The sequence below is a fragment of the Benincasa hispida genome, chromosome 10 (assembly GCF_027475165.1).
Source record: "Benincasa hispida cultivar pf3 chromosome 10, pf3_genome.v1.1, whole genome shotgun sequence".
Classification (NCBI taxonomy): domain Eukaryota; kingdom Viridiplantae; phylum Streptophyta; class Magnoliopsida; order Cucurbitales; family Cucurbitaceae; genus Benincasa; species Benincasa hispida.
This window is the reverse complement of record NC_143487.1, coordinates 33,452,868-33,470,149: the sequence shown is the minus strand read 5'-3', so window position 1 is coordinate 33,470,149 and position 17,282 is coordinate 33,452,868. Positions and strand designations below refer to the sequence as shown.

Genomic DNA, 17,282 nt, shown 5'->3' with positions numbered 1-17,282 from the left:
CTAAAGTGGAGTATTATAAATGTAATATATATTATAATATATTATTTAGTGTAGATATCCATAATCTACGTATGTTATCAAACATCATAAACTTCCCATTGAATTTCATGTTGTAACATGGACCCTCCATTGAATTCTATGTTATAAGATACATCATTTCATAAATAGTAGTGTATGGTGCCTTTGTAAGACACACCACAATTGAGTTCAATATTAGCTCTCTACGTCTTCTCTTCTACTTTTCTCTCTTATCTTGCATTCATTGTTATTTTGTTGTTTCTTATTTCATTACAAGTGTTATTTTATATTATTATCTTAATTGAGGTAAAGCAAGAGGGGAATACAATTTGAAGAAAAGAGAAAACTGAACAAAAATTAAATAACATAGTCCAAATTGGGCGCTACAACAACTGCAACCGAAGAGATTGATTTACGTTCCATTCCACCAAATCAAAATTCGACCTTTTTATTATATTCATTGACTTATATATATATATATAAAAAAGATTAAAGGAAATAAAATAAGAGGAATGGGTCTAAATCTAAACTCTTACCAAAATTAATTTTTTTTTTTTTTATTATTATTTTTTTTTCAATTAGAAAAGGCCAAACAATTGGAAGGAAGGAACTTTGGATCTGATTGGTAGGGAGACAAAAATTGATGATGTTTTTATTAGCAAATAGAAAAACCAAACCAAAACATTCTAAGGAAGGATACGGTTTTTGAATTGTCTCCCCTTTCAATCTCTTCTCTCCTCCGGCAGCCTCCTCTACCCCTCTCTCTCTCTCTTCCCTCAGAGACTGTCGGGATCTCTGTTGTTATTATTATTATTATTATTATTATTTTTATTTATATATATTGATCCAAAAGAACAGAAGATATCCAGATCCCATTATTTTTTACAAATAATAATACTTTGTTGATCGAATTAATGGGTGCGTACAGAGCCGATGATGATTATGATTACCTGTTCAAGGTGGTGCTGATCGGCGACTCCGGCGTCGGAAAATCAAATCTGTTGTCGCGTTTCACCAGAAATGAATTCAGCCTTGAGACCAAATCAACCATCGGCGTTGAATTCGCCACTCGTAGCATTCGTGTCGATGATAAGATCGTTAAGGCTCAGATTTGGGACACCGCCGGCCAAGAAAGGTTCTCTCTCTCTCTCTCTCTCTCGTTATTTTCCTTAATTTTTATTTTAATTTTATTATCCTCATTATTCAATATCTTAAAAAGTTCTTTAAGATTTAGTTTTTCAATTTTAGAGAAATTTAGATAGTTTTACCTCTTGTTTGATTATAATCTGGATAGAATTCGAATCACATCTTTCTTCTTCGCTCACGAGTATTATAATCAAATTGAGTATAATTACATCTCCTATTGTAAATGTTGTGTTACGTAGAATATTATTATTTCTTTTTTGAAAGGATATATAGAATATTATTAATAATTTAGGTAATCTACGAAAAAGTTATCCGAGGTAATTGTGGCTTTAATATCAATGATGTTTTACATATTGGTTATGTTAGCAATGAACAAAAAAAATTATGCAATTTTGTTTCGAATATGTCATTGACATGTTCAAAAATATTTTTAAAACTGAGTTGATGTACTAAATACGAAACTTATATTTTATATTTAATGAGACTCCTAAACTTTAAATTTTGTCTACTAAATATGATCATTATATTTTAGGGTCTACGGATTCTTAATGGGACCCAAAATTTATATATTTGGCATCTAATGAAATTTAAAAGATGTCAAATAAATTGAGGACTTATTAAATTCAAAATTGAAAGTTAAAGAACTTATTAGATAAATTTGAGATGTATGCGTGTTTTGAGAGTGTATCTCATAGTTTTAATATAAATTTTCTCTAGCAGTGAGATTGTTTTAGTCTCTTAGGTAGTGATTGATGATCATCACAGGTACCGAGCGATCACGAGCGCATACTATAGGGGAGCGGTAGGGGCATTAATAGTGTACGACGTGACACGACACGTGACATTCGAGAACGTGGAGAGATGGTTGAAGGAGCTAAGAGGTCACACAGATCACAACATAGTGATAATGCTGGTAGGAAACAAGGCTGATTTACGCCATCTAAGGGCAGTATCAACGGAAGATGCACAAGCATTTGCGGAGAGAGAGAGAACATATTTCATGGAAACTTCAGCACTAGAGTCATTCAACGTCGAGAATTCTTTCACAGAAGTTCTCACACAAACCTACCGAGTTGTAAGCAGGAAAATTCTCGACATTGGAGATGACCCGACTGTTCTTCCCAAAGGACAAACCATTGATATTGGCTCTAAAGATGATGTCTCTGCAGTTAAGAAAGCTGGTTGCTGTTCTTCATAACTAACCAAAACGTATCTCCCTACACAATTTTCTTAACTGGAAAACTACTTGGAATATATTCTCTGATCTCAAAAATGGGTCTTTTTTGTTTTTGTTTTTGTTTTTTTTCTCCTTAAAAAAGTTCTTTTTTTTTTCCTGATCTGGTCCTGTATTGTGTTGTGGTTTTCTTTTTTGTTGGGGAAAGAATTGTTGGTGTTCCTTGGAGAGTGGGATGTCCATGCAAAATTTCTAGTGCTCTTTTTAGGGTAGGTTGTACCTATGAATTTGATCGATTATGCTTAGAAAGAAGAAGAATTATTGGGAGGGAAATATATGGAGAAGAAATGTACCAAATACTTATGATTTTCTTGATAATCCTTTGTGTATTTTGATTATATTATTTATTCAACGATAAGCTAAGCTTGTCTCATCATCATAACATCTCTCCCTAATACTCCATTTCCTTTGTATTCTCTCTTGTTACGAAATTGACAAGTAAAGAATACGGAAAAGATAAAAGAATAGAGAATCGACATATAAATTTACGTGGTTCATTAACAGTGTGTTAGCTACGTACATAGGGTAAAGGGAGGACAATTTTATTAGAGAGAATGTTACAGAATATAGAATGATGGTGCCTCTAGGATTAGAGAGTTTATATAGTACACTTATCTAAAATTCAAGGTCATAATCGTAAATAAACCATAAATAATTGAACATGCCAAATACGAATTCAACTTAGGTCATTCGTAATGTTAGATAACAGATTAAAGACATTTCAACAAATCTGCATCTTGGCTTGAATTCTCTCATAAATAACAGATGTACCAGATGCAACATAAACAACATTGTTAGACATACCCAAACTTCTCCCTTATGCCTTAGAGTGTCCCAAAAGGGATCACTAACAATTCAGAGCATTCAACAAGTCCAAGCAATTTTGGAACTTGCCATGTGGAACCGACTAGGTAAACATATTAGCAGGATTATCGACTATAGCAATTTTTATCACCTTTACCCTCTGCTCACTTATCGAGAAGTAATATCTTACGTCTATGTGATTGGTCCTTTCATGATAAACTTGATCATTGGCTAAGCATATTGAACTCAAACTATCTCAAATACATTATAGCATGATCATGATGTAAACCAAGATCACCAACAAACCCTCTAAACTAGATTCCCTTTTTAGTAGCTATTGTCAAAGCCATGTACTCTGCTTCAGTAGCAGATAAAGCAATTGTAGGTTGTAAGTTTTTCTTCTAGCTAATAGCAAAACCAATAAGAGCGAACACATAACCAGTCATGACCTTCTACTATCTATATCTCCTGCATAATCAGAATCAAAATAATCGATTATTAAACACTTTGTATCATTCCCATAAATGACCAACATTAGACGTACTCCTAAGGTAACGGAAAATCCTCTTAACAACTTGCCAATGTTCATTTTTAAGTCGACCCATGAACCTACGACAACACTAACAACATGGGCGAGATCTAGCATAGTACAAACCATAACATACATTAAACTTCCCACTGTGCTAGCATACAGAACTCGAGACATATACTTCTTCTCAGCTTCAGACAATGGTGAAAGTATAGATGAAAAATGACCATTTGTAGTTTTAGGAGTATCTATATGCTTAGCTGACATATTAAACCTAGAAAATATCTTATGAATATAGCTTTTCTATGACAAGAAAAGCTTTTTTTTTTAATCTCTCTCCATAGATCTCCATACCCAAAATTTTCTGAGTTGCACCCAAATCTTTCATATCAAACTCTACAATGAAAAGGTCGTTCAACTTCTGAATATCAAACTTGGACTTAGCAGCTATGAGCATATCATCTACATATAGAAGCAAATAAACCATTGAACCATCATCAGCTTTGTTGTGATATACACAACAATCATACAGACTTCTATTATAACCAAGTCAAATTATATAGCTGTCTAATCGCTTGTACCACTGCCTTGGAGACTGCTTTAGTCCATACAAGGGCTTTTTCCTCTTACAAACATAATCTTCTTTGCTTAAAAATTGGAACCCATCTGACTGGGTGATAGCTCTAAAAATGAGCTTGTTTTATATTCTTAACTCTACCATATTTGTATGATTTTTATACATTAAATGTTCTTTTTATAGGCAAATTCATCTCCAAAGGGCAAAAGAGTCATCTAGGAGAAAAATGATCTAAATTGGAGTTAAAATGCACCTTAGAATCAATAAAATTGAAGAAGTCACGAAAATTACCAAAATGCCACTCAATTGAAACATTTGACAGAACAGGCACATTACAACCCCACCTCAACGCTCTTGTGCAATGCTTGAAAGTAGTAGGCGAAGAAACAAGGCAGCATCACAACACTACCCTTGACGTTGCAATGCTACGAGTTTTGAAGAAGTACTAGCTTCCGCACATGCACACGCGTCTTGTCGCAAGCTAGCGTCGCACTACAATTGTGATGCTATTCCAATGCTTGAGGTATGAAATTGATAAGAGAGTTGCAATGCTATCCTTAGCATTGCAATACTATACCCTTGATATAAAAGCAAAATTTCACCATTTCACATGAAAGATCCGATCCCCACTTGATTTCTCTCAAGTTTCTTACCTTTCTACACTTTTTCTTTGTTTCTTATCTTACCTTTGATGTATCCATACTATTCCTTGATAAAATCTTGAAGGAGATGCTACATTAAGGTAAGTAATCTAGTTTAGTTTATGTTGGATTCTTAATTTTCTTGGTATGAGATTGAATCTTTAATAATCTCTCATGTAATTTCTTGAATTCTGTAATAAACTCCTACTAAAATTAATTCTTGAATGTGAAATAACTTCTATACATTGGATTTAAGATTTTTGGCCAACTTTTTTTTATCCAGTGAATGCTAGAAATAATAGCATGTCTATGTGCTTAATTTCTTAGGGCAACCACAACTAAAAAGTGTAAATGTATGAATTTAGATTATTAGGATTAATCTTATTCACAATGATGCATGCTTAGTAATTCAAGAACAATAAGTTAGTAACGTAGGCTTTCCGAATTACTAATTCAATCTTAGTCAAGAATTGCTCTTTAATGCAAATGAACAACTAATTAGCACCTACAAGAAATATCACTAACAATAACATTAAAACAACGCTATCGTAGACTCTATAACGTTTTCGAAATGCTAGTCGTAGCCCATATTATTGAAAGTCCATGACTTTTCATAGTGTTTTTTCAATGCTATAAAAAACGCTATAAAAAGTTCGTTTTGATAGCGCATATATGACGCTATAAAATTTTTTCATAGCGTAATAAAAATCGCTATTGAAACGTTTTGATAGTGTTTTTTTATAGCGTTAGAAAATCGCTATCAAAACGTTTCAATAATGCTTATCCAATGCTAAAAAAACGTTATTGAAATGTTTTGATAGTGTTTTTCCATCACTATAAAAAACACTATCAAAATGTTTCAATAACATTTATTGTCAAAATGCTATAAAAGAGTTTTTAAAATGTATTATAAATACTGTTATAGTCGATATTATTAAAAGTCCTCGCCTTTCTATAACGTTTTTGTATAGTTATTAATGTCGCTATAGAATTTGACATATGATAGCTTTAATCAATGTCATGGAAACGTTTCATTGTATTGGAAAAAGTACCATCAAAAGTTTTTATTGCAATAAAAAAATGTTAAAAGATGTTCTATAGTGATTTTAGACACGCTATTGAAAGTCCTTTATTTTTATTAGCATTTTTTCATCATAATGGAAAAAGGCTATAAATACCCCCTCTTCAAGCATGAATTTTAATGTTATTAAATTTTCTATAGCATTATTTGTAGTAGTAAAAACAATGTTATAATTTATCTTTAATAGCACTTGTTAATAACATTTTTTTAGATTTTACATTTTTTTTCACAAATATTATTGTAGAATTAATTATAAAAATATATTTATAGAAAATGTTTGCCCATATTATTATCTAGATGAAGAAATATGTAATTCACATTTCATCCAAATCTACAATCATAATTATAACCAAAATCTTCAAATTTATAGCATATAAAAGAAATAAAACACTATATTCATCCAAAAGATTTGATATAGTCATCAAAAGTATGTTCCAACAAAGTTCTTATCTAATAGAACAAGTTGTAAATTCTTAATCCAAATAAAATGACTACATATATAATCCCAAAAAGTTGATATAATCAAAAGAGATGTTTAGATTATAGCGATACCAAAATTCTCCCACAAAAAATATGGACATCCGATGTTTGTCGTCATATCAATCACCTAATAAAAATATAAAAAAATAGCTTTCATAAATTATTATAATCTGAATCTAATAATAGATTAACTAATGAACAAAATAAATACTTAATTCACAAAATAGTAAATAAGTTTTCTTACATAATTTGACATTATCCAATTGGCCATGCAATAATAGTGCCCACAACATCGTCAATAACAATAATGTCAGATGTAGGCCTCCATAAGAAGGAATTTGATATTTTTACCATATCAACCCACACACAAACTGCATTCGGGCCAAGAGGTATGTGATGGACAAGGATTGATGGATCATTGGAAGACCATCTACCTCTAGCAATGACTTCTCCTGAACTGACCCGATCTAGCAGCAAACACTTATGGGAAGTGTTGGTAGTGACACTCTTTTTTACTAATAATATGGTTAGAAAATTTTCAAACAATAATAATTTTGAATACTAAATTAATAGAAAAAAATTATAAATGAATTTACCAATGAGGAATTTAGGATTAGAATTGGAATATCTGCCGACGTTACTCTAACAGGATTATTAGATTTTCATCCGTTCATGTAAAATATTTGTAGAGCATTAAAGATTGAAATGGTTCACAATGCATATAATCTGGAAATATATTGTGCATATTTACAAAATGACCATCTATCACTGTATTCCCAAAAATACCAACTAATATTATACTAAGTGTCGCTAAGTATGCATTGCGAGTGCAGATTTACAAAATGGCTATTATTCTATGTTAGCATCAATTCACTAAATGGCCACAAGTTATGTTTGTGAAATTCACAAAATGACCATAGGTTCTGAGTGATCATAATAAGATGTCTTTACAACTATCTCTGCATGGTTACGACATTCAAACTCTTCATCAATATCGTCAAGTGCTATGAAGGATCCTTCACCTATAGAGTTTGTGTCAACGTTCTCATCATATTTGTCTAATTCATGAAATCCTTTAGGGGGTGCTTTCAATAAAACATACCAAGGAGAATTTTCATTTTCTCTTGCATAAAAGACTTGTTAAGCTTGTGATGCAATAATGTATAGCTCACATATGAATTGAATTTGGGTTTGATGTAAATAAACAAGTGTAAATCCATCATCAACTTCGTTGTGGGTTTTGACCCAATCACACTTAAATAATGGAAGTCGATAGACATAGTAATCTAATAAAATTATTTCGGTTAGGACTCCATAATATGTAGCCACATCAATTTTTGGAGATCTATCTTTAGCATTTGATCTACATACTGTACTTGCATCAATTGAGACACCACTATTTTGAGTGGATCTTTCTACGCTTTTTATATGGAATCGCTGACCGTTTATAATGTATCCTGAATATGACATTATAGTCTTGTGAGGTCCATTTGCAAGTCATTTTAATATATCTGAGTCTTTTGTGTTACCTCTAATGAAATCTGTTCCATTTTAAAAAAACTGTAATGTTAGATGAATACATGATTGTGACTATTATCATAAGTGAGCAAAAAATTATCTTCTCTTTCAACCAAAGTGGAAATTATTTCGAGTGAATCTTCATTAGGAGACTATCATCATTTACAAGTCTTTTATTCGATAGTATCAATTTCTTCTTATGCATTCTAAAATATCTTATAAATCATTCATTAAAATTATAATACCTTCTTTAAAAGAAAATAAATAGTCTCCAATTGATAGATTACTCATTCTATATATGGTTCCACTGCAGCTATGTTAAACAAGACATATTGATGCACTAGGTTCAATATGTCATCAGATAATGTAATCTCATTCTAATAGATATAGGACGACCTTCAAGTATGACACCATTGTTAAATTCTTCATTTCAATGTTGTTTGGCATAAAGTCCAATTGAATCTTGAACACAATTCTTATAGAAAAGAATGCATTCCTCAACTAAATAACGCTCTGTAATACATCCTTTTGGACGTGATTGATTCCTAACCTTTGAAAGTCTTCAAGTATCTAAGGATAATCTCATATCAATTATAAGATACTTAAGATATTCAATTAATTGCTACCTATAATATATGATATGATAGTAAGATACCTTCAAATGGATACATCCAACGATATTGAATTGGTCCAGATAAACGAACTTCACGCTCCAAATGAATGACCAAATGAGTCATGATATCAAAGAAGGAAGGAGAAAAATATCTCTAAAAAAGGCGCAATGTATCAATTACCTCATTTTTAGTTTCCAACATACTTTCTCGATCAATTACACGTTGGCAAATTTTATTAAAGAATGCACATATTCATGTTATTGAATGACTTGAACCCTTCGAAAGTATTCCTTTAATGACAACCGGTAGAAGTTGTTGCATTAACACGTGATAGTCATGAGATTTTAATCCCATTACCTTGCATTCCTTCACTGAAACACAGTTCGAAATGTTTGAACTATAACCATCAGGTAATTCAACTCATGTAATCCCTTGCAAAACAATTGTTTCTCTGATTTGGAAAATGTGTAGAGTTGTAGGAAGGTATGCTTAACTCCCACATTCTTTTGGGTGTAAGTCATGTCGTATATTCATGTCTTGCTAATCTTTTCGAGCATTGTATCCATCTTTTGATTTTTTATTAATATCCAACAATATTCCTATTATGCTCTCGCATACATTTTCCTCAACATGTATGATGTCCAAGTTGTGGCGTAATACAAGTTCCTACATTAGAGTAAAAACTTGTCGGTACATAACATAATGTACATCAAAGCCTAGCCAAGTAAACAACATTAGTGAAAAAGATGTATGTACATTCCAATATGGTAAGTCAAATAAGATTGACCGCTTTTTCCACATTCCATTCAACTCTTTTTGTCTCTTTCGTTTTTCTTCTCGAATTTTTCAAAAAAAAAAAAAAATTAAAAATCTTTGAGTTGGACATCAATTGCATTCCCATTTGCAATCCTAGGAGCTTGTTGTTGTTCAACTTTTCCATCAAACCATGACTTCTTTCTTCTATACGAATGAGATGAACCCAAAAAATGTCTATGATTCATTTGCAGTAATTTTTTACAATGGTACAACCATTAGGAATATATGTGCTCCCCAACAATTGGACATGTTGTCTTGCCCTTTGTTGTACAACTAGCAAGATTTTCATAAGTAGGAAAGTTATTGATTGTCCACATAAGCACAACTCTCAAATTGAAGTTTGATTTGTTTACTACGTCATAAACTTCCACTCCATTCCATAACAATTTCAAGTCATCAATTAATGTTTGCAAATAAATGTTAATATCATTGTCAGGCTATTTAGGACCAAGAATTAGTAATGTTAGCATTATATTTTCTTTCAAGATACATAACCAAGGAGGTATGTTGTATGTCACAAGTATAACTGGCCAACAACTATACCTACTATTAAGGTTAGAAAATGGGTTGAAACCATCAATTATAAGACCAAATCTTAAGTTCCATGGATAATTTGAAAAGTCTTGCCACTTTGCATCAATTGAGTCTCGCGAAACCAATCAACTGGATGCCCCATATTCCTATCACTGCTTTTATAGTTCATATGTCACATTAGTAATTCAGCTACATCATGCATTTGGAATATTCGTTTCAATCTTGGTATCAATGGAAAATATCTCAACATTGTTTTTTGGAACACCTCGTTTCATCTGTTTGGTATACTTATCCACCTTCCATCGAGAATGTCCACGAATTGGACAACTCTCTAAATATTTATTCTCTTTCGTAAACAAGTAACAATCATTTACACAAGCATGAAACTTTTCATATTCTAAATCAAATACTTTTAAGAACTTCTTTACTTCATAAGTGTATTTTAGGATAACGTTGTTAGTGTAAGAGTTAAATAACATGCAGCAGAAGTATCAAGGATCCATAAGCATTTTAATTCACTAATTTTGGCAAAAATTAAAGCATGCTCTTCATAAAAAATGAGTTTTCAGAACATACCTTTGATGAACTCTCCAAGAAAACATCTGTTGATATCAACGTGAACCACCTCAAAGCCTTCCCTACTATGCTCTTGGAATTTTAGGTAGAATTGTGGGACTCAACAACAACTTGAAGATGTGGAGAAACAAGAAAAGCTCCTAGCAGCAAGTTGAAGAAGACAATTTCTTCTTCACCGTAATTTTTCTCTCAAAATTCTATATTCTTTTTTTTTTCCCAACAACTCTAATCTTCTTTATATATTAGATGAACATGCAAAGTGATGGAGTGCATAGTTTGCAGCTCATGCTTGGAGAATCAAAGTAGAGAAGATAATGGTTTTTGTGTGAGCATAAAAATGATGGTAATGGAGAAAATCCATTTTCCATTTTCTGCAACCATGTAAATTGTTTTTCCATTTTTTTAAAAACACAAAATGACTTTTAAATCATTTTTATTTAAAATTTATTTTCTTATATTAATTTCATAAATTAATTTTTGTACAATAATCATCTTTATATATTTAAATCATATTTAAATATTTATTCTCTTGTTCCATTTAATTTGAACGTTTCAAATTAATTTCTCAAGCTATCCTAAAGTTTACCCATTTACGAGTAGTAGGGGGACCTTCGGACCTACAGATCATGGGCTTCAACGATTCGAGATTAATCGGCTAAACTTATTAGGCCGATCTAACCCCCATTCGTTAACTAATGGGTGATTCCAATAAAGCCCATAGTTGAACTCCCCTCACTGTAGATATATTATGTCCCCTCGATATAACCATGATTAGTAAATTAACCCTTCACAGGTTGCTCGTAATAATGGCTAGATCAAATCTCTGTTTTACCCCCAAAACTACCTTTTATTCTTTAAGTTCTACTGATCCCCTAATGAATAATTGATTTGTGATCCAATCAACAAATTGAATCCCTCTCAGGCCAATGAGAGGGTGAGGCCTCTTGTTCAAGACCTAGAATCAACACTTGAAGGGAACAACCTCTATACTAACCCTAATCGGGTAGGAGTGAATTTTCTCTTACACCCTATGTTCCTAGCTATTCATCTGGTATTATCCCCAAAATGGTAAACTTATTGAGCAGAGACAATTGGTCTACTATCACCATTTGCAGATCAAAGGATAATCCCGAACAAACAGGACTTCATAGTTAGCTCAGGATTAAGGTTAAGTTACCTAGGTCATCGCTTCGAAATAATCAGTCTTAAACAGTAAACATTGTTATAAAGTAAGAGTGACAGGTTTTGTTGTTCGATCTTGCACAAAACTAATTTGCACATGACACCCCCACTTCTCATGTCTCAACATGCATGAATTAGGATCACTTCGTATGCAGCACTTTACAACACTTTGTAATAACTATAGAGTAGGCTGCATCCAATAGTATTACTAGAATAAGGTACCCAATCTTATTCATATACTGTAGATCATTTTGACTATTTACTCGAACCTGATCCACTTGTATGTCTCCACATAAAGTTCAAGTACACATATAAGTCAAGGGACTTGGGTTTATTAGATTTCTAAAAAAAACAATATATTCAACAACAACTTTATCGAAATTCTCAGAATAAGTTCTAATGTTTATAAACCACAAGTTTTAGAACATAAAACCCAACAGTTAGGGGGTAGCATATTGCGCAATAACTCTAAAAGGCTTGTCAAACTTGTATTGGCCCAATCATTAGTAGCCTTTTTCTTATATAAGGATAGCACAACTGACATTTTTGTATATTTGTACAATGAGGATACAAAGAAGTGTTTGCATCTACAACCTTTTGATTGACATCACTATTTACAAATGGTTCATCAGCTTTTTCGTCGCTCATGAAAGAAGTACTACAAAAGGGTTGACCATCAAAGATACACTCTATAGGTACTTCTTGACCATGATGCTACCAAATTCTATAAGTTAAATCCATACCTTTGATAATCAAATGTTCATAAACAATATCAAAGGTTTGATGATTCATGTTCCTACGTGTCTTGTATGGATACAAAATTTTATCTACCCGACCCAACATGTTCTCTACTTATTTGACAAGGTTCCATGCTCCCTTCAGATATTCATTGGTCGCTCTATTAAAAAAAATCCAAGTTCTCAATTAACATAACTAACTATATTAATCTATGATTAATTCTATATTAATTTGACATTCTCTTACCTGTTCAAATGGACCCAATTTTTTTCAAACATTCATTTTCAAATTATTGCTACAAGAATGCCAAATGTAATTGCTGGATGAAGATACACAATGGTAGATTAAAAGGCCAAACAAAGGTATATGTTATTAAACTAAAATTTATGCATTTTTATGGCTTACCAGCCAACCCAAAGTAAAATCGAGAATACTAGTATAATAAGGTATACATCAACAGAGTAATAACCATCTATATATTAAGAGTTAGGACAAAAAGATATTAGCTTTCTCATATTAATTGAGTAATGCTAAAAAAAGTAAACCAAACAAATAATTATAAAAATACTTCTAGAAAATGCTCTGGTAATGAAAGACTGCTTGGTAGAAGAATAAACCTTTAGTTGGTTTTCCTTTGTCAACGAAAGAACAATTGCTGGAAGAGATAAAATCAATGGAACAAAAGTCCTATGGCAAGAAAAGAGAATTGAAATGAGAAATCCAAGGCATGATGATATGAAAAACAATATATTTTATCATGTAAAGAAGACCGTATACATCAAGTGACGAAACAAGAAACCCAACCCTATTGTAAAAGTCAATTGGGCTAGGCATATTCAAGAAACTAAATTGCATTTAAATAACCCGATGAACAAAAATTACATTGGCCAATTCTGATTCCCTTAAGCTGGATCGTTTCTTTAATTTCATTTCTATCTTTTATTTTCTTGCACTTGATTTTTTTTATGCATTTTCCTTTATCTTATCTACACCAAACCCCCCAATTTATCTATTTAACTGGAAACATGCTTCGAGGAACTAATCTTCCGTGCTTCCCTGAAGTTCGACCCCAGACTTGCGGTTGTACTACTAGTTAGTATAAATAGTTAGTTCGTTGATTTATAAATTTTATTTGTGCTGCAGTCTTTTGGGAGCAACACCATAAAGACACGTCTGTCAAATTGGTGTCGTTGCCAGGGAAGCCAATTAGTTTTTCTTAGTTAGTTTTTAGTTAAAGTTTCTTTTGCTTTGATTTGTTTTATTTTTGTGTCAGTTGAGCATGACAGGATTTCTGAATCAATCTTCGACGTCCAAAGGTCAAGTTCCAAAGGTCAAGTTGCCACGATCTTGCTGAGTTGACTTCCTTGGTTGGCCACTTGGTGAGAAGGAGATCACAGAAAGTAGAGGTGTGCGGGAGTTGCCTACTCAAGAGGCATCCCACGCAAGCATACCTAAGGTTGCAATGGATGCCAGCACCATTTGGATTCGTTGAGGAAGGTTATTATGGTCCTTGAGACTACGAGCCTCACCATTCTTGGTGGGGGGAGTCTTTTGATCATGGATACTCTGGATGGCAATAGAGCTTTAGCAGCCAAGATTTCACAGCATCACACCAGTTGACTCATGCTTAGTCTTTAGGGTCAGGTATGTCTTTAGAGGCTTTGGTTATGAAGTTTGGTGACAGATCTTTTTAAGTTTGAGCAGGACGACCTTTGTAGGCAGCAAGAGTTCGAACGCATCCAGCAGAAGAGTCTTTGCCCCGAGGCATAGGCTAGGACTGATTTTCAAAGTCCGAGTGACCTTTTTGCTCGACATGCAACTTCAGTTGAGAGGCCGGACGAGCTGTTGCCAGCCATTCCTTTTATTTTCCAGAGACCCAAAGGTATGAGTAGTCCACGTTGGCACGATGGAAGAGCAGGAACTACTTCCGAAAGATTCATGCCCATGTATGAAATTGGAATTTCAATTTCTGAACTTGCTAATAGTTCTTTTTAGTCTCAACAAAATCTTCAAGCTTCACAGCAAGGATTGATCACCCATGTTGCCCAGTTAATGAAGACCATATAGAAATTGGAGAACACATCAGAGCAGTTCATCGTTTATACCTCAGAGGTCGAGTTCTTTGTGGAGTACTACTACTCTAGTGATGATGAGGATGTCACTCCATGATTGCTAGTTTGTGAGGTTAAGTATAAGTATGGGCTTAATTTGGAAGAATTCCAGGTAAAAGAGTCAGAAACTCCCATGCCTCGTCCTATTCTTTTGTACTGGTATTCCTCTCAATTTTTAATTTTTCTCACCTTCGCCTCACGAGTTAGTCGAGTCAGTTGAGTCAAAGTCCTTATTTTCAGTTGAGTCAGTTCTTGAGTCTTTTAATTCTTTCTTTTTACCTTTTCGCCATATTCTAAAAAACCAAAATTTGACCTGTTTGGTTCTCTTCAGAAGATGAAGAGCCTTATAGCCTTACCAGGCTATATAGAATCATCCAAGAAGGGACCAGAGAAATACGAGAATTACTTTTTGCCTTAGCAGTGGACAAGTCACGTCGAGCAATCTACGTTAAGAATTTGCCCTTCCTAGAGGGAGCCAGGTGATAAAATTTATTGCTTTCCTTTACTGCTTTCTAGTTTAACTTCTTGTTTTTATTTTTTAGGTTCTTTCCATTTGTCCTAAAGAATAAGAAGATCAATTTGAGGTAGTCCTCTTACCACCATCTCGTGTGCGAAAATGTCATCAGGGGAGGTTTTCTGTTCCCTTAACTGTTTTATTTTTTATTAGGCTTAGATTAGAGATACAATGGGGACAATGTATCATTTTAAGTTGGGGGTGCAGTATGTTGTAACTGATGGGGTCCTTGAGCGTTGTGCTCGGACGATGTTTGTATGCTTGAATTTGCTTGTTGCTCTCTTGCTTGGTTTGTTATGATGAGTAGTTTATGACGCACCATTTTTGTGATTAGGTTTGCATGAAACTATGTTTAAAGAGCATGATCATGATTTCTAGCCCGTTCTAAAAAATTTTCTTATCTTTCATGCATATTTAAGTCCCTTATCCAATGAGGTTTGGTCTTACGTCCTTAGAGTTGTATTATTGGGCTTATGTTTTTGTTGTCACCTAGAAAGGCCTAGGTGATACATGGTAAGTGACTGAAAGCTCAATCGAGTAATGCATGCCTAAGTTTTTTTTTTTTTTTCCAAACTCTTGTTTTGTATTATAAAAGCCAAGTGTAGAGTATGTAAAAAGCAAGTTTGTAAAAGGCGGAGTGTGTTGTAAAGTAAGAGCAAGTTTGTATGTTATTTTTTAAAGGGATTACTCCTCTTTCTTAGGTTATGATTGACCCTAGGCAGCTATGACACCCGTAGTTTCCCTTTGAGCTAAAGTACCCCGAGGAATGAGTAAGCTTTAACATCTTGTTAGGAGACATTTCTTGTAGTTGGATGATTCGCATGACACCCGTGTGAGCAAGCCAAAACAAAGGTGATGTGTCTAAATAAGGTTTCCACTATTGAACCTTCGAGCCAGTGTAGGAGAAAATTGAATTGAGGGCCCTTTAAAACCATTCCAACCTTTGTGAGCTTAATTAGTAGGCTTTTGACTCACACATGTATGAAAAGTTGAGAATTATTTTTAAATGTGCTTTATTGATTGATTGTAATTGGATTTCATTTTTTGATTGCAAATTTCATCCTTATAGACTATTGAGACTAGAGTAACAACCCTTGTGATTGAGCAAGTGTATTTTTTGTGTAAATGTATAATTTTACCTTGATCGAGGATGATCAAAAATTAAGTTGGGGGTGTTTAATAGCACCAAAATTGTGCTATTTTTTTCTTCTTAATTCTAGGTTGTTACTATATTTAATGTATTTATTTGATGATTTTGTAGACATCGAGTATCTTGGAGGTAGAATTCGTCGTTACGAGCTATTTGGGGTAATTTTGAGCAATTAGAAGCTAATTTGAGCAATCAGACTTCAAGAGGAAGTAAACAAATGAAAACACCCCTAGACAAAGTGTTGCGACGCTCAAACGAGTATTGCGCGATACTATAAGACAGTAGCTACCCATTCGGTGAAGAACAGGGAAGCGTGGCAACATTATAAGTGGCGTCGCAATACTACAAATTGAAGCAGACAAGTGCTGCGGAGCAGAGCAGCTTTGCGACGCTATAGTATTTTCTATAAATACAATCCTTCGCGTTTTAGGGCAGACCATCGACCCACAATCGGCCTCCAGCCGATTTTTATCCTTTTCTTACCTCCCTACTTGATTTTTCTCCCTTTTTCTTCTCATCTCATGTAACTAATGGAATGATGTGGGGATTTGTCTTCTTCATCTTAATGGGAAGGTAAGTTCTAGCTATTTTCTAGTTTAGGAGAATTTGGAACAATGTAGTATTTGGGAGTTTTGTTGGAATGCAATCTTTTTGTTCTTGTTAATGGGTTTTAATCTGAACTTTGTGTTTATGAATTGCATGATTTTAATTATTGATTGACGCCCAATAATTTGTTGTGTGATTCTAATGCTTTGTGATTACCTTGTAATATTTGACAAATATTTGTAGGTTAATCCCATTAGAAGCAATAGGTTAATTAGGCAAAAAGGACTTCTCCTATCAACTTAAAGGAAAACCATATCTCTTTAACTGAAAATGTGCTTCGAGGAACTAATCTTCCGCGCTTCCCTGAGGTTCGACCTCAGACTTACCTCTTATATTACTAGTTAGTATAAATAGTTAGTTCGATGATTTATAAATTTTATTTGTGTGGCAGTATTTTGAGAGCAATAGCATAA

At 33.4% G+C, this 17,282-nt stretch overlaps 1 protein-coding gene and 2 pseudogenes across 1 annotated transcript; 1 reads left to right on the top strand and 2 right to left on the bottom strand.

The window, feature by feature from the left end:
- The first annotated feature begins 538 nt into the window (after nt 1-538).
- On the top strand, nt 539-2,777 carry LOC120087957 (ras-related protein RABA1f-like). The gene is made up of 2 exons (XM_039044982.2): nt 539-1,153; nt 1,930-2,777. The coding sequence occupies exons 1-2, from the start codon at nt 933-935 to the stop codon at nt 2,360-2,362; spliced, it is 654 nt and encodes a 217-aa protein (XP_038900910.1). The 5' UTR covers nt 539-932; the 3' UTR covers nt 2,363-2,777.
- Nucleotides 2,778-7,413: 4,636 nt separating this feature from the next.
- On the bottom strand, nt 7,414-8,765 carry LOC150033283 (uncharacterized; annotated as a pseudogene).
- A 740-nt stretch (nt 8,766-9,505) lies between these two features.
- Nucleotides 9,506-14,434, bottom strand: LOC150033282 (uncharacterized; annotated as a pseudogene).
- Nucleotides 14,435-17,282: the final 2,848 nt, after the last annotated feature.

What these genes read in the sequence shown, in the direction of transcription:
- LOC120087957 (XM_039044982.2), top strand. Translation starts at nt 933, where the DNA reads ATGGGTGCGTACAGAGCCGATGATGATTATGATTACCTGTTCAAGGTG. An exon ending in GACACCGCCGGCCAAGAAAG is followed by an intron (nt 1,154 to 1,929) that starts GTTCTCTCTCTC and finishes TGATCATCACAG; the next exon opens with GTACCGAGCGATCACGAGCG.